Source organism: Suncus etruscus, chromosome 9 (genome assembly GCF_024139225.1).
Source record: "Suncus etruscus isolate mSunEtr1 chromosome 9, mSunEtr1.pri.cur, whole genome shotgun sequence".
NCBI lineage: Eukaryota > Metazoa > Chordata > Mammalia > Eulipotyphla > Soricidae > Suncus > Suncus etruscus.
In genome coordinates this window covers 48635400-48657491 of record NC_064856.1, presented here as the reverse complement: position 1 = coordinate 48657491, position 22092 = coordinate 48635400, and the positions used below count along the sequence as shown (strand labels likewise).

Below are 22092 nucleotides of genomic sequence, written 5' to 3'. Positions count from 1 at the left end.
ACAGGCTGGTGTGTGTGTGTGTTTCTGCCTCTTGGTGGCAACGGGGTCCCATAGAGGTAACAGCACCTAGGGTGCCATCCATTGTGATTCTCCTCTCAGTTGCCAGATGAGAATATGAAAACTTAGGGGTCCTGCACTGTCAAATGTGATGCCTGACTGCTCGGAACCTCAGTCTCCACATCTGCAAGAAGTGGAGCAAAATGCCCTTTTGGGGTTCTCTGAAGGAGAAGTGAGGCAACACACAGGTCCCGACTCAGCCAGTTCTCTCTTTAACCTCATGTCAATGAGACTCCTGAGGAAATGTGACTTTTTTTTTAAACAGCTGTGAGGCCTTCTAGTGGATTAATGCATCACGTGTAGCCAAATTCTGCATTCAAACTTCAAAATTCCAAATTCAGACTTTCCAATTATTTGCTATTATAAATAAACACAAAAAGAATAATTTTGTCCATTTCTTTCTGCATTACTAATCGTTCCCTTAGGACAGATTCTTCCAAGCAGAATTAAAGGGCTCAGGGTAATGTGCTTCTGAGACTCCTAATACACATTGGTGAGCTGACCTCTGGAAAGGCTGGACTGGCCATGTTCTTCTTGTACACGCAGGGAAACTGAGGCTTGGAGAAAGGAGCAACTTGCTTCAGGCTGTCCAGGAATCGAGTGGGGGGCCAGGTCCACTGGTTATCTTGGGGTACTGGAAGGGGGCCAGCAGGACCTCATGCTCTTGCCCTCCCCTGAGCTTTTATGAATAGATTTCCAGAAAACCTACCACCTCCAAGCATACTTGCCTTAATGACAGGGAAACTGAGGCCCCCCAAAAGTGCAGAGTTCCTGGAACATGTTCTAGTCATGTTTTTCTCTCAATTGGTGAACATTCCCCCTTTACCCTCCATCTGACTCCTGATCTTATATTGTTGTTTTTTTTTTTTTCTGCATGAGCTAGTCCTAGGCTTCCCGGCCTGACCAGGGCTTCCTGCATCCCAGCGCTCACTCCAGGAGACAGTGGTGGCTGACTGAGAGCTGTGGGTGTTGGGGTTGGCCCCAGGCCCCAGACAGCCTTCCTCTGCGATATCTGAGCTGCTCGGTGCTGAGATGATCTACTATGATCTGTCTGCTGTGTGACTTTGGAAAGACCACTCAACTTCTCTCAGCCTCCATCTCCTCAGGGGTCTTCAATGTGTGGTTAGGATACTAACTGGCAGTGTGGCCATGTGAGGTCCAGGCCCTTTTTGGGTCTGGTTTCCCCATGTGGATATGAGAGGGTGGACCAGATGACCACCCACAGCGGACCCCTGGTTCTACACAGCTGTCTCAGGTCTGCATGGAAGAAGAGCCGGGAATGTTCCATTCACCCACCAGTGCTTTGGACACGGGGAGGATGAATAATTGATTTATGGCATTTAATAAAGGCCAGAGGCTGCTTCTGGAACTCACTGGTATTCCAGCTCAGCTTGGTGTGCTGCTAGGGGCTAGAGGCACCCTATTGTTCTCATTACTAACAGGGGCATGGTGTCGGGCCACGTGTAGAGGAACAGAGCCTGTAGTCCACAGGCAGAATGCTGGCATCCTCATAGCAGCCCAGAACAGGGACTCAAGGGAGCCTAGAGTCCCATGAACCCCAAATTCTAACATCATGCATGAGCCTGCCTCCACAAAAGCTGCTGCTGGCACAGGGAGAGCTTTGAGCCGTGTCTCCTCGCCATGTCCCATTTCGTTCCAAGAAAACCTGAAGATGTGACAGTCACCCACGTACTAAAGAGTGGAGGCTTAGAGAGCACCAAACTCTTGTTCACAGACACACAGGCGAACATTCTTTTTATTTTTACTTGAAGGTATTTAGTTGTTAGGTATTCTCAGGATCACTCTGGCAGCACTTGGGGAGTCATGCAGTGTAGGGAACTGAACCCACGGCTCCAGCATGCAAAGCGAGGGCTCAGCCTTTTGAGCCCCTTCCGTGCCTCTGAGCTGTACTTGCAGTAGGAAAAGACAGCACCAGGTGGGGGCCTGATTCCAAGCCCTGACTCTGCCTCATTGCTGTGAGAATGTGAGCTCAGTTTCCACATCTATTGGTGGTGGAATTCCCATAAAAAAACAGACCCGAGAGCAGAGGACCTTCCCTGTGGTAAAGGCACGAAGGGAGAAGGGATGTGAGGGAGGACAGATACACCCCTAGACCCAGGTCCCAGCCTCAAAGCCCTATTCAGTTCTCAGCTGGGGTCCACATAAAATTCTGAGATGCCCCAAATCAGTCCAGAGACCTACTGAGGCCAGAAGGTGGGTCTGGGGTCACCTCCCCTGCTGAGGTCTTGGTGGGTATAGGCTAGGACATCACAAGAGAGCTGCAGGTGGAGCCTGTTGGAGTGGCCCCAGGAGGGTGGGCTCTGTCCCCCTGGTGGTTCTCCTGCCTATGGGCCTCAGTTCTCCCCAGAGGAGCTGCCCTGGCTGAGAGATATCACCCATGTCTCCAGCCCCCCTCACCCCCCATGCTCACTCACCAGTTGAATTCATCGTAGTCATTGCGGACCTCCCACCAGAAGTAGAGCCAGGTGAGTGTGAGGCCAAAGGTGAAGGTGAGGAGCAGGAACCAGAGCCGTTCCCACTGTAAGGAAAAGTAGAGAAGGGCTGGCTGGTGAGAACTTGCTGCCCCTAGTCCCATCCAGTGCTTCTCCCTGTACCCTTTATCCTCAGCCCTTGGGGGCTAAGGATCACAGGGGACATAGGATCTGTTATCTGCTTCCCTCACACCTGCTACCACAAACCTGCTTCCCTCACACCTCTGAGGCTGAGATTTACAGGGGGATGTAGTGTCTACCCACAGGACAGAAGCCATGACTCAAAACAGAGAAAACTTGGAGCAGGGTCAGGAGACCCCAGAGATGGACCCTCATCTGCAGCCTGAGTGGCAATGTGTACCCCAGTCTTCCTATTGCAGAGATGGGCTAGGGAGTGATGCGCCCACCTGCCCTCAGCCTTCACATCAGCACTGGTGGGCAACTGTGAGCAGGCAGTTCTCACCTCTGACCTCTTCCTACCACCCCAGCCTCCTCATCTTTGCTGAATCCAGAGAGGCAAAGATGTGCAGGAGTCAGAGTGAGTTAGTGCAGGAGGAGAGACGAACATCCCCAATGCATGTGTTTACATAGTGTGCAGTCACTCACAGACAAACTCACACACTCATGCACTTGTATCTGTGGTTCTGTGCTGTTATCCCTTCCCCCACTGGGCCACCCCTCTGCCTCTGATCTGGGATCATCGGGGTGCAGAGGAGAGGGGGCAGCTCACCCACCAGCACAGCTTCCCGAGTCAGCAGGCGCTTCCCTTGCTTTCATCAGACCCTTATCTCAGAGGCACACCATGCCTGGACATCCTGCTTGCTAGCAAAATGCTGACAACATCAGAACAAAGCAACAAACAAACCTAGAGTGGAAGTGGGTGTGGGGAGACCCTCACTGGATGGGGAGGGCTCATCCAGGGTCCCTGCAACAACCTTGCTTAGCCAAAGGGGTGTCCCCTGGAACTCTTCCAGTATCATCCCCATCCCCTTCTCTCACCAGCTTCACCCCCTGAAAGAACCTTTGTGCCCAAACCCTCAAATGCTTATTGGCAGCAAAAGTACTCAGATCACCTCTCCCAAGAAGCATCTCGAGCGTAGGTGCTTGCCTTCACTGTGCTATAGGAGAGACTGTGCCCCAATCTGTCCTCTGGGCACAGGCCTCCTGTATCTACCCTACCCCAGCTCAGGATGGCCCAGCCTTGGACTGGGGGCCTCCCTCCCCCAAATGGGCTTGTGTTTAGGGCCTGGATCTGAAGGCTCAGTTTGGTACTATGACTCAGGACATGGTAGGGATGGGGGTACCAGATACTGGGACCCTCCCTCTGCCCAGTGTACCAGCTGAAGTGGGAGGCAACTGAAGTAGAACAGTCCTGGGGAGCTGGAGGTTAGGGGTCTCCAGGACATGGGAATGCAAAGGCCCCAGCCATGGGGAAGAAGCCTTTTTGCTCTGCAAACAATCTGGGGAAAAACTGAATATGATGGGGCTGGGAGAAAGTGGGAATAGCTTCAGAAGGACATGGTGGCAGCTGCTTTGCTCACATGAAGCTACATATGGCCTGAAGGGCAAGACTAGGGCTCTTGAGGAGAGCTCAGTACTGTACCAACCAGCCTGCCTGCTTCCCCAAGGCCATGCGGTGAGGGTGGGTCTTCTCTGGAAGTACAGGATCTGGGGCACTTTATTTGTGGGCATTCCTGGAGAGTAAACTCTGGGAAATAGGCAGTTCCTGTACCCATCATGCACCAGCTGGCATCAGACAAGGCAGAGGGTCAGTGGATGCCCATGTGGGAAGACTTTGGTGATGGAACTGTACCCTACTGTCCCAAAAGCTCTCCCAAGCCCAGATTACTCTGGGAACCTACCACAATACCCAGCTCAGCCCTGGAAGTTCCTCTCTCTTCTCTCTGGGGTCCACCTTTCTCCTTCTGGACACCTTCCTATTCCCTCTAACACCCCAAAATGTCCCTAAGTGCTCCTGCACTGTCTCAGTGCCAACTACCCCACTCCCACCCCACAACACTGAGATGGAGACAGAAAAAGCCTGGACAGCAGAGGGCGCCAGCGGGAGAGTCCAGAACCTCAATTCCCCTCCTCAGGAAAGAGGACCCCCACTGGGGATGGTGTGCAAAGAAGTATCACATGGCACACAGCTGAGAGGCACAGCAGAGGGCAGAACAGTGGGAGTCTTCCTGGGCAAGGGTGGACCAGCTGTCATGTATCCTAGGCCCACACCCAGTGGGTGAGGTGGTACTGGCTAGGATGTGAGCAATGGAAGAGGGGGGTAAAGATGACAAAGTGTGGAGTCAGGCTCCCCCACCCACCCCCCACTCCCCCCACCCACCCCCCCCCCACCCTCCCCCCCACCCCCCCGTGCTCCTGACAAGAGCCCCTTGGCCCCTTCAAGGCAAGACACTGTGACCACACCTTCTTCCTTTCAGGCAGTTCCTGAGCCGAACTGGGGAGCTGCTGGGTTGGAGGATGTGGAGGAGCTGCTAGCCAGAGGTGCACGGGTCAGCAGGAAGTAGGCAAAGAATGTGACAGAGAAACCCAGAGACAATTCATATTCCCCCATTCTTGCTCCACCCTCCATAAGGCCACAACATCCTCTCCCACGCCTCCCCCATCCCATGTGCCCCTTTGTCTTCCATACTGTCCCCTACTTATTGTCATTCTTCTCCTGATCCTGCTGGTCCCCGACCTACCACTGCGGAGACTTCTATGTGTGTGCATGCGTGGGGATGGGAGGAAAGAGCTGATAAACCACTGCTGCCAATCCATTCCCTGGGCAGGAAGTGTAGGTGCAGGGTGGCTCCGCCCAGCAGGCACAGACACTGCTGGGGGACATTGGGGGTCTGGAGCTCCTTTCTTGAGCACCCCAACAGAGCCAGAACTGGAGGGCTGTGAGGCCAGCACCTAAGCAGGAACAGCTCCTTGGGTCTTGGCACATACTTATATTTTGAACCTAAGGACCGGAGCTGTCTGGCTGCACCCCTGTTCCTGCAGGAATTTCGTCTGTCACTCAGAGATGCAGGTGCCTTCAATAAGGTGCATGCTCAGCTTAGGGGCAGGAATCCCCTGCTATGGCATGTGGCCTGTGGCCCGTAGTCCTCCTCCTCTTCCTGAGACAGCCCCCATGGAAAGGCAGGAGCTTCAAAGTCAAGTGAATCATGGGATGGGTGAATGGGTGCCCTTGGAAATGAATGGTGCCCTTGGAGATGCCATTCACTTGTCTTCCCTGAGCACAAACTTCCTGCTCTATCCATGGGGACAGCTATGTTTGCACCAGGCACAGACTTACCCCTATCGCCATCACCACCACCACCACCACCACCACCACCACCACCACCACCACCACCATGTGTCCTAGTAGCTCTGCCACTGCAACAGGGCAAAATATAATGGGGCCCAGCAATAAATCGCAGGACTTGAATTCTGACCTCCCACCCACTAGCAGCAGGGCTGGAGCCAGTCGTGCAGGAGCTGAAGCCTCCGCTTCCTCTGTTCACAGCCGCTGACATCACCTCTGCCTCCTGGGAGAGCCGCCAGGCCCTGGATTACAGATGTAAGCTGCGAGTCGCCAAATCCACAAGCCTGCCTATAATTATCATTTCGCGTCTGACAGCCCTTTAATTACGTGAAGACAGCGCTCCAGTCTCCCCCACCCCCTGCTTACATCAGATCTCTCCTGCTGTGCACAGAGGCTGGCAACCACCCCCTTCTCCCCTAGGCCAGGTGGGTGCCCTGGGTACCAGGGGACAGGGAGGTCAGGCCTGGTTCTGCAGGCTGTGGGCTCCCTTGGAGCAGGCGTGATGGAAAAGTGAATCCCACCTCACCAACTTGGGCAGGTGGAAAATGAGCTCATTGTGATCTAGTCATAGAGCTAAACTGGAGCATCCTCTACTTGCCTTGTCTCATCGCTTTCTCTCCATGGCTCTGTAAAGCGGGAGGGAGATTGGAGTAAAGCAGGGCTCAGGGACAGAAGAGGCTGCCCAAGGTCGCATAGGGCAGACTCACTTCCAGGTCTGTGCCCCTCGGCGGTTCTCAGAGCACCAAGGAGCAGCCTTTGTAATTATCCTAGTCTAAATGAGGCAGATGGAAATCAGCTCACAGGGCCTGGTCTTAGCTCCCTTGCAGTGCCAGCTACTCACAGGTGATACCAGGGCTGAGACCTGGAGGTTCAGAGATCCTCTCCTTTATCTAATACGGGCCCAGTTAAGAAATGGAGAGACGAGACGGGGCCGGTGAGGTGGCGCTAGAAGTAAGGTGTCTGCCTTGCAAGCGCTAGCCAAGGAAGGACCTCGACTGCGGTTCGATCCCGGCGTCCCATATGGTCCCACCAAGCCAGGGGCAATTTCTGAGCGCTTAGCCAGGAGTAACCTCTGAGCATCAAACAAGGAAATAAAAACAACAACAAAGAAATGGAGAGACATATCCTAGGAACACAAAAACACAATACAAAAATGACCTCTGCGCTCCTATGTTCATCACAGCACTATTCATAATAGCTAGAATCTGGAAGCAACCTGGGTGCCTGACAACAGATGAATGGCTAAAGAAATTGTGGTACATCTACACAGTAGAAAACTATAAAGCCAGACGAAAAAAATGAGAGGGAAAGGGATAAATGTAGAATAATCTTATTCATTGGTGGTATATAAGGAAAATAAAAGATAGTGTGGGGATAATATACAGAGACAATAGAGATGAGGATTAGAAGGACCAGTCTATGATAGGAAACTTGCCACATAGCAGAGAGTGCAGTTAGAGAAGGGTATAATATAAAAGAGACATTCATGGCACCCCTTCATTTGCAGTAGTGTAAACCACAATGTCAAAAAAGGAAAGATAGAGAGAGAAGGAGAAAGAGGGAGAAAGAGAGGGAGCGAGAAGATGAGAGGGAAGGAGAAAGACAGGCAAGAGAGGGTGAGTGGGAGGAAAGACTTTCAGGGAGGGTGAGAGGGAAACTTCTGACATTGATGATGGGATATGTGCACTGGTGAAGATTGTTGTACATTGTATGACTGTAACTCAAGCATAAACAATTTTTTTTTTTTTTGGTTTTTGGGTCACACCTGGCAGTGCTCAGGGGTTATTCCTGGCTCCAGGCTCAGAAATTGCTCCTGGCAGGCACAGGGGACCATATGGGGCGCCGGGATTCGAACCGATGACCTCCTGCATGAAAGGCAAACGCCTTACCTCCATGCTATCTCTCCGGCCCCAAGCATAAACAATTTTATCTGTGAGAAAAACTGTATTATGAACAACCTTGTAACCATGGTGTTTAAATTTAAAAATATTTTAAAAAGGGGGGGGCTGGAGAGATAGCATGGTGGTAAAGGCATTTGCCTTGCATGCAGAAAGTCGGTGGTTCGAATCCCGGCATCTGATATGGTCCCTTGAGCCTGCCAGGCGCGATTTCTGAGCAGAGAGCCAGGTGTGGCCCCTGAGCACTGCCGGGTGTGATCCAAAAACTTAAAAAAAAAAAAAAAAAAAAAAAGAAATGAAGAGACAGCTCCCCCAGGGGGCACAAGAATAGGATGAGCACAGTTAGTTGGAGACAGAGTTGGAGCAATTGGACAGCCACTTAGTAAAACATGATAACTAGGGCCCAGAGAGATAGCACAGCGGCGTTTGCCTTGCAAGCAGCCGATCCAGGACCAAAGGTGGTTGGTTCGAATCCCGGTGTCCCATATGGTCCCCCGTGCCTGCCAGGAGCTATTTCTGAGCAGACAGCTAGGAGTAACCCCTGAGCAACGCCGGGTGTGGCCCCCCCAAAAAAACCAAAACCAAAACAAAACATGATAACTAGCCATGCTACTTCATATGCCTCAACAAACTAGCAACAAAATCAGACAGCAAAATCTCCATTTCCTTGTCACTGTCTTCTTCCAGACCATCAGACACTGATGAGCCCTGAACACGAGCAGATAAATCCAAACAACCTGCAGAAACTACTGAGAAGTCAGCAGGCAATGCCATGCCTAGGAATGAACAAGTCTGGAGAATGTGGCTGCTTACAAGTACAAGGTTAGCTGGGGGAGAGGGGCAATAGGAAGGATTTCCTGGGCAAGGTTTAGGGAACCTTAACTCAGACCGAAGGAGGCAGGAAGCAGTATGGTAATAGCACATGCTAGGCAAGGCTTGTTTGGAGAAACAAAGCTTCTGATAAGTCCAAGTTCTGCTTTTCACATTGTCTTCTCATATTTTCATATTGTCTTTTTCCCCCTCTTTTATTTTATTTTATTTTATTTTATTTTATTTTATTTTATTTTATTGGGGGCGGGGTTGGGCCACACTTGGTGATGCTCAGGGGTTACTCCTGGCTCTGTACTCAGAAATGGCTCCTGGCTTGGGGTACCATATGGGACGCTGGGGATCAAACTCAAGTCCGTCCTGGGTCAGCGGCAAATACCCTACAGCTGTGCTATCATTCCAGCCCCTCTTTTATTATTTTGACTTTCATTTTGAATACATTTTTTTTGTTGAGTGCAATTTTTATATAAGAATTTATATTTTAGGGGCCGGAGAGATAGCATGGAGGTAAGGCATGCAGAAGGTCATCGGTTCAAATCCTGGCATCCCATATGGTCCCCTGTGCCTGCCAGGAGCAATTTCTGAGCACGGAGCCAGGAAAAACCCCTGAGCACTGTCGGGTGTGACCCAAAAACCACACACACACACACAAAAAAGAATTTATATTTTAATAGAGTCAAATCCTTTCTTTTTTCCTTTTCACAAATTTTTTTTTTTTTTGGCTTTTGGGTCACATGGCAGTGCTCAGGGGTTACTCCTGGCTCTACGCTCAGAAATCGCTCCTGGCAGGTTCGGGGGACCATATGGGATGCTGGGATTCGAACCACCATCCTTCTGCATGCAAGGCAAACGCCTTACCTCCATGCTATCTCTCCGGCCCCTCCTTTTCACAATTTTGTCTTTGCTGCCTTAAGAAAGCTAGTCCAAGATTATGTAATGAACTCATTTTATACTGGCTATTTCTTGCCTTCTCTGCTTACATTACCATCTATAACCCACCTTCCACACATTTGAATGTATATGTGGAGATGGGGATTTGGAAGCCATTATTCTAAAGCATAAAGAAGAATTTTTACTCTACTCCTTTTCAAATTGTTTAAAATTTCTGAACAAATGTGTGTTTCCTAAATAGGAATAAAAAAGCATAAGAATAGAAAGAAGAAGAAAAAAGGAAGAAAGATCTATTTTAATCCACCTGAAATTTATTTGGTAAGGGTAAGAAAGAACTTCTCATTCACCGAATGAACCCTCAGCTTTCCAGTGCTGTTGGTGACATTTGCAACAAATTCTGAGTGTTTCCTGCAGAGAGGATTTGATGGCCCTGGGCTGTCCAAGTCTGTTCCTGGTACTTGCCTGGTGGCCAGAACTAGGCAAGTGCCCCAGAGTCCATCTGTGCAAAGCCCTGCAGACAGGAGAGCTTGGAGGCACCTGCCCACTGACTGCATCTGTTCACCTGAAGACCCACTCTATTAGTCAGTCTCCCACCCTATTTCCCATCATGTTCCAAAAGGAGCTGGAAGCACAGGAAAAAGCCTAGAAAATGTCAGCTGGTGGGCCGGAAGGCCCCCCCCCCCCCACACACACACAAGGAGGGCAGAGAAGGTTCTGGCAGGATCATCTTGGACCTGACCCAGGAGATTTGGTGGAGGGGCACCTGGACAGCAGGAGACTACGCAGCATAAGAGCCCTGCAGGAGAAGGGATTAGATTCCTTGGCCAGCTCTTGACAGCCTAAGAGGCTGGATTTATTTCTCCAGGCTATAGAGAGATGGGCAATTAGGGCTCTGTCTGCCCTTGCTTCTGACTTGGCGGCTCAGTCAGCCAGAGAAAAATCTAAACACCTCACTCTCCCCACCCCTTCCTGTGGGAGCTATCAGCCCAACAGAGACAGAGCCCATGAGCTTGGGACCTTTGTGAGGGATTGTCCCAATGCCCCACTGAGGGCCCAGCCTGTATGGAGCGCTATCAACATCTCCTAATCTTCCCACACACTCTCAGCAGGTGCTGGGGTAGCCCCAGAGTCTTACTAAGACTTGAAGCCCCACTTCCCCCACTCCACAGCATGCTGGGCACCCTTGGTGCCAAGCAGACAGGAGCTCAGCGGGGTGTGGGATTCAGGAAGGCCAGAGCTGGCATGGCTTTATTGCAGCGATAAATCCTCAGCTCCCCATGCTGCAATCAGCCGGGCTGGGCCAGCCTTTCTCTCCTCCTTGTAATAATATCCTCTCCCAGGTTCTCCTCCTCCCAGCAACACCATGGAACTTTAAAGCATTAAAGTAGTGCTTCCCAAAGTGGCAATATGGTCCCCCAGGGGGGGAGCATGGAAATGATCCAGGGGATATAGGGAGTGTGGGAGTAGCCTCCGGTGCAGCTGTGGAGGCGGGGGATTCTCTTTGTTCACTAAAAGAAGATAGGTCTTGTTTGGGAGGCCATGCCCAGTGGCAATCTGAGTTTAATCCTGACTCCATGCTCAAAGATCACTTCTGGTGGAGCTCAGAGAATGTATGTGGTGCCAGAGGATTGTATTTGGGATGGTTGCACACAAGGTAAACATCCTGCCTGCTGTACTTTCTCTCCAGCTCAAATAAGGTTGATTTCCAGGGGCACTGAATGACTTTTTGTTGTTGGAAAGATGACAGACTAAGCAACTTTGGGACCCTCTAAAATGGATGGAATTTTACCCCATCCCTTTCCCCAAGGCTGGACTCTTGGACGTCACATGTATTTCATCAAGACCAACAAAGGTGGGCAGAATATTCCATGGAAACCGCAGGTATAAATGGCATAAATGGGGACCATCACTAGTAGGCCAACTAGTAAGATGAGGGAAGAAACAAGGTTGTAACCCGAATTGGGGGATATAAATTTGGACCTTCATCAAACCTGCTGGTCTTCAACCACCACTTGTGTATCCATAGCATAAAAGGAAGGAGACCATGGACTTACTCAATGGCAGGGTCCAGAGATAGGCTCTCCTTGCCCTGAGGTCACACAGTGTGTGACTGGGAGGTAGCTGAGAGTCAGACTGCCATGCCAGAGCCTAGAAGGCCCAGGCACATCTGGCTAACTCCAATTATATCCTGAAGTCATCCAAAAGGTTCTTTTATCTAGGAAACCCACCTGGCTTCTCGATGGGGCTCTCTCCTCCTAGCCAACATTCCTGCCAAAAGCCTATGAGGTGTTGAGAGGATGAGAAGGTAGGGAACCAAATGAGAAATGCATCCCAATAGCAATATCCACTCCCAGCTCTCAAGGCAGCGAAGAGGCTCATTGCTGAGTCAACTCAGGACAGTCCAGTCTAGGCAGGAATACGGCATGCACCAATCCCTCCTGACACTGAGAGCTGATGGGGTACTCCCTCTCCAGGTACCCCCTAACTGACCTCACTCTTTCAATTTGCTAGTCTGTCTACACATTCTCCTCGTTCAAGACCCCCTCTGAACTCCAGGGCCTCCCTTTAAACACTCAGGACTTATGGATGTTTGACATCCCAGTAAAGAGATTGCAGAGCTCTAGGGAAGAGGCTCAGCCTGGTTCTTTTCAGTTTGTTTGTTTTTTTGGGTCACACCCAGCCTGGTAATGCTCAAAATTCATTTGTGGCGTTACTCTGGGGATCATATGGATGCCAGAAACTGGGTTGATGGCATGCAAGACAAGCACCCTTCCTGCTACTGTATCCCATCAACTTGGTTTTTTTACTGTTTATTGCTTCTTGGGTCACACCCAGTGATGCTCAGAGATCACTCCTGAGCCATCAGCTTGGTTCTTTTGGGGCATCTTCCTACACTAGAGGGATAGATATCTGTGATGAGAGAGACATAGCAGGCCAAGAGGAAAGTGTTCTGGAGGCTGGAATACTTGTGGGGACAGAAGCATTCCCTGCCAGTATGGTAGGATCCCCCATTTTAGTAGATAGGCCACTGAGGGTGAGAGATTTCTCTGGTGAGTGTTCCCACCCACAAAGCTATTTCTGAGCTCCACAGAGAGTAAGCACTGAGATAAGGCCTGATGGCTTCCATGCTCCAGGAAGGGACTTGTGTATATGTGTGAAGAATCCTGGGATGAGAGCCATACCCCAGTGTCTCCCCTTCAGGCTGTTGGTTGCATCTTCAAGTGTCTCTGGTCATAGCCTCAGCCCTTCCCACCTATTCCCAGACCCTCAGCCTACACCAGAAGGTTTCCTGTTCCCCAGGACTCCCACTAAAGGCTGCACCTTCCTCTAGTCTCCTGTTCCCTGGAGCTGAGCCAGGGGTTGCTGCTTTCAGTTCAGCATCAGGCAGCATCACCTACAGCTTCCGTTTCCTACTTCCTCACTCTGGCCTCAGACAGTGGCTCAGGCACTGCCCTGTTGGGAGCTCCCATGGTTTCCAGAGTGGTCACTCTAGGGATGCTAGCTGGGTATGCTCCAAGTAGGGTGAAGTGTCCACTCTGCCTTTAGCTCTGTGGCCTAAATCACCCTCTGGAGCCCACCGTGAGGATCAAGGAGTTAGACAGGCTTCCAAGGGCCCTGTCAAAGTCACAGTGGTACAGAAGTACAGGAGTCATAGCCAGCAGCATGGGGAGCTAGTCAAAGCTGCAGGCACTTCACTTCTGACCTGCCAGCACAGAGGCGGGCATCCCCTCCCATGGCTTCAGAGGGCCCTGTGGGGAGGCCTGAGAACTGTCTTCTGCCCTTCCACATCCCTAATTGGCAGTATTAGAGTAATGAGTCACAGACAACAGCCGATTAATTATCCTGGTTATAAAAAGCTTCACTTCCCCTTCCTAACCATGGACCAAGAGCAAGTGCACACTCCTGCCTCCAGCTCCCCACTCCCTCCTGGGGCAGGAGAATAAGTCAAGCACCCTCCTCCCCCAGCTTCCTGTTTCCTGCATGGTCAAGGATGTGCTGGGGGAGGGTCCTGGTGGGGCAGGCAGGCAGCTGCACGGAGGGGAGGCATCCCTCCTCCGCCTCCTCTGAACCCCACTCTAAACCTGCAGAATCAGAGCCTCTGCTGGGAAACAGGGTCATGGCCAGGCATAAGGGTGATCTCCATCTTTCCCCCCTTGCTCCATGCCCAGTGCTCCTCCCCTTCTACAAGAATCTGTGTGTCTCCCTCCCGGCCCTTCTTGCTTGCTTCTCTTTCCAGTGGTCTCCCCTTAAACATACAGACCCCACCCCACCCCAACATCCTTGCTGCAGGTAGATTATAAACAGGGCATCACATATACCCCTTTGGGGTGTTGCTAGTGACCAGGGCAATGATGACATCATACAGTTCAACATACAAAAGGTGCAACAGATGTCATCTGTCACAGTCACTTCCAAGCCTGTGTCCCCCATTTCACAGATGTCTAGTTTCCCCAACAAGTTTTCCTTGAGTGGAGCCAACTCCTCTAAATTGGGAGATACGGGGGCTCCCTTGAGAGGGCCCGAGGTGTGGCAGCCCCTTATCCCTGAAGGAGGAAAGGAAGATGGGGGAAGCAGCATCACATGCATATCTCCACGAAAGCATGCAGTTGCTCAGGAGCACTTTACAGTACCCCAAATGAGGGAGCAGTCCTTGGTGAGCTGCACCACAGCCTGAGTGAGGCCCAGGTGACTGATACAGCAGAACCCAGCAGGCTTGTGTGCAGACTGTGGGACCAGGGGCAGCAATACAGGGAAGAGGTGGGAGGACCTGGCTCCCTTATTCCCTACAGGTTCAAGGAAACTTCCATGTGTCTTCACTGCTCTAGCCCCAGCTCTGAGAGCCCAGCTCAGTCGCTTGGGTCCCAGCCCCATTCAGAATAGATCCCAGCTAGTTCTGGGAGAACTGTGAGAGTAAAGAGAGGTGCAAGATTGGGAATGAGGAGGGCTATGGGGCGTGGGAGGTAGGAGTTTTGGGTCACTTGGGGGTGAGCTCAACCCTCTCGAACATGTCCTGCCACCCAGAGCTGTGTGGGATGTATCTTAGGTCATGGGCAAGGAAGCTCAAGAGCATACAAGGCAAAGGGTTAAAATGTAGCCCTGAGGTCCACCTTCTGCCCCTGGCACTAGTGTGGGGGATTCCACATCCTTCACTGGATCGAAGTCTGGGAGGGCCTCTCCCCTCCCCTGTGCCTTTTGTGTGCCTGGGATGGAGACAAGGGTGCCTGCTGCATCTGCTCCAAGCTGACCAAGCCTCAATTTGACACCCATCCCCAGGTGGAAAATGGGTGTTGGCAATGAATCAGGTTGGGCCACACCTGGAGGTCTGCTCCTTACTCTTTAGGGGTCACCTACCCAGGCTCCTGTGCCCTTCAGCACAGCAGAGAGGAACCCAGCATCCTGGCCTGCCTGTCTATAGCCCAGGAACCCTCAGGGTCCAGCCCTGTCCTCACCCTGCCCTTGGCCACTCCAGACTATCTAGTGCCCAGGGATGGCAAGCTGGCTCCTTTGTGTAGACAAGCAGACGTGGGAGTAGGAAGCCTGTTTCCAGGCAGCAAAGCTTTAAGATAAACATCCTTTATCTCTCTCTCTCTCCTGGAGGAAACAGGTTCCTTCAGAGAAAAAAAAAAAACGGGGTGCCCTAGGGACAGGAGTGCAGACGCCAGCCTGGGACCCATTCTGAAAGGCCTCTTTTTATCCCAAGGAGCACCTGCCGCCAAATCTGGCAGGACCAAGGCTCAGGTGACTGGGTCCTGGTGCCAGCCAAGGCCCTGCCAACTCCCAGGCTGACCTCCTCACCCTCCCTGGCCAACCTGCCTGCTCAACTGGCTCTGCCAGAAAGCTGTTCATCTGGGGGCAGCCTCCCTGAGGGGGGGGGGGGCTCTCTGCCATTCTCTGGCACATCCTAGCCCAGGGCAGAGCTGACAACTATTGATGCCTAGGTGAAGGGAGGTGGTGGGGGCAGCTCAGAACTGCTGTGATGCTTTACAAGCAACAGCTGAACCCCAGAAGAGGCATAGAAGCTAGCTTATACCGGCCAAGCACAGGCCGAGGCCCTCCCTGTGTGAGGCTCACCGTAGTGGTGTCATCGTGAGAACGCTGGTAGCGCTTCCAGCGGCAGCCATAGATGCCCGTGAGGCAGGAGAGGCACAGCTGTGGCTCGTAGTACTGCAGGGGCTGATGTCTCACCATGCTCGTGCCAACGCTCCAGTCCGGCCCTCAGGCACCCATGGAGGCCCCTGTCTGGACCTGAAGGACAAAGGGAGAAAGAAGTGGGCAGTTAGGTAGGGAAAGTGGGCAGTTAGGTAGGGGAGATGCAAAGGGACACAGCTGGTCTTCCTGAGCCAACTTACGGTTAGGCCTGTGGCCATCTCATCACAGACCTCACAGGAGACCCCCTTGGCATAACTTCTCTGCCTCCTCCATCCCTCCCTTACCCTTGCCTCTCTCCTTCCACCTGTCCTTGCCCAGTTCACTCTTGCATAGTCAGCCTGGAATGCTCTTCCCTTCGAACCCTGCAGGACTCAAACCCCATCCCCTGGACCATGCTCCCCGAGTCAATCCTTTTTGAGATAAATTTTGCCAGGTCACCTTCTATAAAATTGTCACTCCTCCAGTACTGCCTCACTGCCTCAATTATTCTGAGTTTTAGTTTTTTGTTTGTTTTGGAGACACACCCGGTGGCACTCAGGGTTACTTCTGACTCTTGCATTCAGAAATCACTCCTGGCAGGCTCAAGGGACCATATGAACTGACCTGGGTCAGCCATGTACAAGTCAGCATTAGTTCTTTTTTCCTTTTTTTTTTTTTTTTTTTTTTTTCCTTTTTTGGTTTTGGACCACACCTGGCGGCTCTCAGGGGTTACTCTTTCTTTGGACTCAGAAATTACTCCTGGCAGGCTCAGGGGACCATTTGGAATGCCAGGGATCAAACTTGGATTGGCTGAGTGCAAAACAAACACTCTACCTACTGTGCTAATGCTCCGGCCCCAGTTTTAGTTTCTTAATTGTGCTCTCAAACCTAACTGTGTCTTATTTGTCTGTCTATAACACCAGGTTCAGTAAAGCAAAGGTTTTTATTTTGGGAGCCATACCTAGCAGTGCTTAGGACTTATTCCTATTGTGGCAATCAAGAATCATTCCTGGTAGTGTGAGATGGAAAATACGGGGTGCTAATGATCAGATTGTGTGCAAAGCTCACCTTCTACCTACCATATTATCTCTCCAGCCCTGGATTTTATTTGATTCTCTGCTATAGCTCCAGTAACTATAACAGGCCCATGCAGATATTACATTTTCAAAATGAATATATTTTTGCATGTGTTTTGGGGTTGTGTGTACATGTTGGGGTGGATGATTCCACACCTGGCCAAGAGCAGGGTGGAGTCTGGTGCCAGTGCTTTCTTTGGCAGCACATATACTAATACTGGAGCCTGGTGCCAGGTATCAATCCTGGGCCTCATGTATGCAAAGCATGTGTTCTAGCCCTTTGAGCAATCTCCTTGGTTCCCACAGTAAAAAATAATTTATTGGGGCCGGAGCAGTGGTGCAAGCAATAGGGATCTGTCTTGCATGTGCTAACCTAGGACAAACCATGGTTCAATCACCTGGCATCCCATATAGTCCCCCAAGCCAGGAGCAATTTCTGGGAGTATAGCCAGGAGTAACCTCTGAGCATCACTGGGTGTGGCCCAAAAGCCAAAAATAAATAAATAAATAAATAAAAATAAATAAATGGTCATGTAATTGTCATGCAGTGAGCACTTAAGAAATGGCAGGCGTGGGGACCAGTGAGGTGGCGCTAGAGGTAAGGTGTCAGCCTTGCAAGCGCTAGCCAACGAAGGACCACGGTTCGATCCCCCAGCGTCCCATATGGTCACCCCGAGCCAGGGGCAATTTCTGAGCGCTTAGCCAGGAGTAACCCCTGAGCATCAAATGGGTGTGGCCCGAAAAACCAAAAAAAAAAAAAAAAAGAAATGGCAGGCATGACCAAAGTGAGTACAACAGATATGGAGTTGGTCCGGCATGCAGCCAAACCAAGTTCAATTCCTGGCATCCCATATTGGTCCTCCCACACCTGCCAGGAGTGAGTGATTCCTGAATGCAGATCCAGGAGTAACCTCTTAGCACTGGTGGATGTGGCCCCAAAACAAACAAACAAAAACCAAAAGAGCAAAACAAAACAGAAAAGAAATGGCAGGTAGTCTGTGACCCCGTTGGATTCAATCCATCTGATCCTCACAGGTACAGAATCTGGGTCCCAAACCCATTTGATAGTTAAATAAACTGCTGAGGTTTGGCCACTGCCCTCATGCTGCCTGACAGCCACTGTTATTATTGTCCCATTTACAAGACAAGGAGCCTGGGCAACCAGTGATTTGCCTCAAGAGTCAGATCCAGCCCCTGACTCCATTTCCCTGTACTCGCCTCATGCTAGGCCTGGAAGCAATGTGATCAGGGCACACACTGTCCTCTCACAGTTTTCGGAGGAACACGAGCAAGCGCTGGCTGTGCAGCCAAAAACTGCTGTGGGGATTGCACATTCGCTAACTCTAGCTGTGGCCCTTGGGTAAGCATAAACTTATTGCTTCCATTGAGAGAAAGATTACACACCAGAAAATTCAATCTTTTTTTTTTACAGGGGGTTGTTTATTTTTTGTTTTGGGGCCATACTTGGCAATTTGCTCAGGACTTAGTTCTGGCTCTATACTCATGAATCACTCCTGGTGGGCTCAGGAGACCATTTGTGGTGCCATATTGGGTCAGCCATATTCAAGACAGGTGCCCTTCCCATTATACAATGCTCTAGCCCCATTATCCTTCCCCCCAAAACTTCAAGCCACATTTGGAAGTGCTCACGGGACACTTTTAGCTCCAAGGTGGTGCCTGGTAGTGCTTGGAGTTGCGAAGGATCAAACTTAAGTTGGCCACTTGGTTTTGGTTTTGAGGCCACTCCCAGTGGTGCTCTGGGGCCAGTGCAGTGATAGGGATCAAGTATAGGTTCCTGTATACATTGCATATGTTCAGCCCTTTGAAGGGTCTCCTTGGTCCCACTAGCATTTTGCTTTAAGTTTCATCTGTGCTGTAGTATGAATCAAGACTCCATTTTTTTCATGGCTGGATAATATTAAATAATATAAACAGACCATGTCATTTGTTTATCACTTGATAGACATTTGGATTTTCACCACTTTGTAGGTGGGGGTACCCAAGAAGTCTTTAGAGGACCTTGGTCCACTTTCAGCAATATTTTGAAGGAAAGTTTGCAACTTTAACCCTGAGATTTTGGACTTATCCTGACTGCACTCAGAAATCACTCCTGGTGGGCTCAGGGGGCCAATGGGATGTTAGAGATCGTACTATTGCAGCCCCTACAGCAATGTTTGACCCAAAGTTGCAAATAAGATGGGGTCAATGACTGGGTTCAGTGCTTCTAAGGGGGCACTAGGGGATGCCTGAGGGTCACGCAGTGCTGAACATCAAACTCAGGCCTATGCTATGCAGGTGCTAGTCCTTTAAATATATGTTAGTCCTATCATCACTTTTACACTGCTATGAATGTTACTATAAACAAAGTTATTTTTTGTTTATTGTTTTTTTGGTTTTGTTTTTTTCTTTTTGGTTTTTGGGTCACACCCAACAGCGCTCAGGGGTTACTCCTGGCTCTGTGCTCAGAAGTCGTTCCTGGACCATATGGGATGCCAGGATTCAAACCACTGTCCTGCATGAAAGGCAAATGCCCTACCTCCATGCTATCTCTCCAGCCCTATAACAAAGTTTGTTTGTTTTTTTTATTTATTTTTTTGCTTTTTTGGGGGGTCACACCCAGCAGAGCTCAGGAGTTACTCCTGGCTCTATGCTCAGAAATCGCTCGTGGCAGGCTCGGGGGACCATATGGGATGCCAGGATTCGAACCACTGTCCTACATGCAAGGCAAACGCCCTGCCTCCATGCTATCTCTCTGGCCCCTAAACAAAGTTTTTTATGTGTTGAATTTTATTCTCATAGTCCCTTTGGAAAAGTAATGCTGGGTCATATGTTAATGCTATGTTTATTTTGCTTTTTATTTTGTTTTGTTTTGATGCCACACCCACCAGTGCTCAGGGTTCACTCCTGGTAATATTCAGGGGAGCATATCTGGTGTTGGGGATTGAATGAATCAGCCACATGCTAGGCAAATGCCTTACATCCTGTAATATCTCTCCAACTGTATATTTAACTTTTTTTGTTTTTGTTTTTGTTTTTGGGCCACACCTGGTGATGCTCAGGGGTTACTCCTGGCTATGCACACAGAAATCGCTCCTGGCTTGGGGAACCAGGATATGGGACTCTGGGATTCGAACTACCATCCGACCTGGATTGGCTGCAAGCAAGGCAAACACCCTACTGCTATGCTATCCTTCTAGCTCCTTTTTAAAGAACTGACAGAAGTCATTTTCTAGGGGTAGGAGCAATAGCACAGCATGTAAGGCATTTGCCTTGCACCTGGTTGACCCGGGTTTGATCCCCAGCATCCCATATGGTCCCCTGAGCCTACCAAGAGTAATTTCTGAGTATAGAGTCAGGAGTCACCCCTGAACACTGCCAGGTATGGCCCAAAAAACAAACAAACAAGCAAACAAAAATTCATTTTCTAAACCATCTGCTCTAGTTGATATTCCTGAAATATTCCATTAGCATCCCATGTTGTAGATGAGAATCTGAAATACAGAGAGAGTTAGCTATTTACCAAAGATCACACATCAGATGTTGCTCCAAGGCCTTGCTCTCTCTAATCCAATACTTACCAATCTGCAACTCATGATCCAATCTGATCCATTCCCTGTTTTAAATGGCACACATGTAAAGAATGATTTTTACATGCTTAAATGGTTAGGGGAAAAATCAAACAAAAATATCTGTCACGTGGAACTCATACGAGAGCCAAATACTATGTTCCTAAAGTTACACCAGGCACAGCCGTGCTTGCTTCTTGATGCATCGTCTGGTTGCCAGATTGGTGGTGCAGAACTGAGTACTACTGTTTACTGCATCATCATTGTTGGCTGTTGCCTTCAGTTCAAAAATAGGCTTATAACCTTTCAATCATGCAATCATCACATGCTATAATTCTGTCCACCAAGCTTCTTTGAAGGTAAACAGAGCAGCATGTATCCACCAGTGCATGTGAATGTGCATTTGAGAGGTCCTAGAATGCTTCATGCGCTCACATAGTCAGTATGTGTAAAAGGAAGGGTGGATGAGGAGCTTTGACCATCAATGGATACCCAGTGGAAATAATAAATGCTGTCCTTGGAACTGTTATATGTGTAGGAAATTAAGAGAGGGGACTTTGGACTCAAGATATCATACAGAGATTAAGGTACTTCCAGAAGGGAAGCTCAGCTGTACCTCTGACAGCTCCTAGTTTAGTGCTGCCTTCAGCTCTGATTCCTCTGTATTCACTGCTCCCTGGACTCGCTTCAGGCTGGACTCACAGTGCTGCTCAGGAGCTGTCAGAGCTGGCTTGGGAATCCCCTCCACACTCCTTCTGTGAAGAACAAGACAGTGAGTGCTGACCCTAGTTTGATCTCTTGCATCACATACGATGCTCTGAGCCCAACTTGGACTAATCCCTAAGTATAAACCAGAAGTAAGCCCTGAGCACTACCAGGTATGCTCTAAAAACAAATGAACAAACAAAAGTGATTTTTAGGGCTGGAGAGATAGCATGGAGGTAGGGTGTTTGCCTTTTGCCTTGCATGCAGAAGAACGGTGGTTCGAATCCCAGCATCCCATATGGTCCCCCAAGCCTGCCAGGAACAATTTCTGAGCATAGCGCTAGGAGTAACCCCTAAGTGCCACAGGGTGTGATCCAAAAAGAAAAACAAAGTGATTTTTAATACTAGCATGTGCATTCATACACACAACTTCACATAATTCACACTCCACTTTTTTTGCCAAAAATTTAATATAAGCCTGGAAGGGTTCTGTGAGATATAATATTTGCAATGAAGCCATAATTGCCTGCAAAGTCTAAAGCACTCAGAGGTACAGCTGAGCTTCCCTTCTGGAAGTATCCCAGAGACTTCACTTTGGAGCAAGCCTGTTAACCTCATTGTGCAGAGAGAAGCCTGAAGTCTGAGTCAGTCACCAGGGCAAAGGATTACTGACAGGAACTGGCAGACTATGGTGTAGTTACATGGGATGGTGGGTGGGGTGGGTCATCTGAGCTCTGTGGATCCCAGGGCTTGGAGACACTATGAAGTGGGCACGCTGATTTTTTGGCCTAAGGGCCACAGAGTCAGTAAGAAGTGGGGTAACAGTTCAAGGACTGCTCCCAACTTAACTTCACTTTCTTCATTTACTTTAGTAGTGTCAGGAATCAAATTCATGACTTCACATAACATAAGGCAAATGCTAAGATCATTGAACTGCATCCCAGTTTCTTTATCCAATTTTACTTATTTTTAGTTTGGGGAGGCCATATCCAGATGTGCTCAGGGCTTACTCTTGACTCTGCACTCATGGATCATTCCTGGCAGGCTTGTGGGACCACATGGGATGCCAGGAATCGAACCCTAGTAGTCCGTGTGCACGTCAAATGCCCTCTCAGCTCTATTATTGCTCCAGCTCCTTTAACC

The 22092-nt window shown here is 49.9% G+C and overlaps 1 protein-coding gene across 1 annotated transcript in view; it reads right to left on the bottom strand.

Annotated features, from left to right (window-relative positions):
• The window catches only part of GDPD5 (glycerophosphodiester phosphodiesterase domain containing 5), an 89869-nt gene that overhangs the window by 21540 nt on the left and 46237 nt on the right, over nucleotides 1-22092 (bottom strand). Inside the window, exons 3-4 of the mRNA XM_049780284.1 lie at nucleotides 15546-15719; nucleotides 2493-2596 (exon numbers count right to left, since the gene is read on the bottom strand). Coding sequence (XP_049636241.1) covers nucleotides 2493-2596; nucleotides 15546-15662 — 221 coding nt within the window. The 5' untranslated portion in view covers nucleotides 15663-15719. The remainder of the gene's footprint in view (nucleotides 1-2492; nucleotides 2597-15545; nucleotides 15720-22092) is intronic.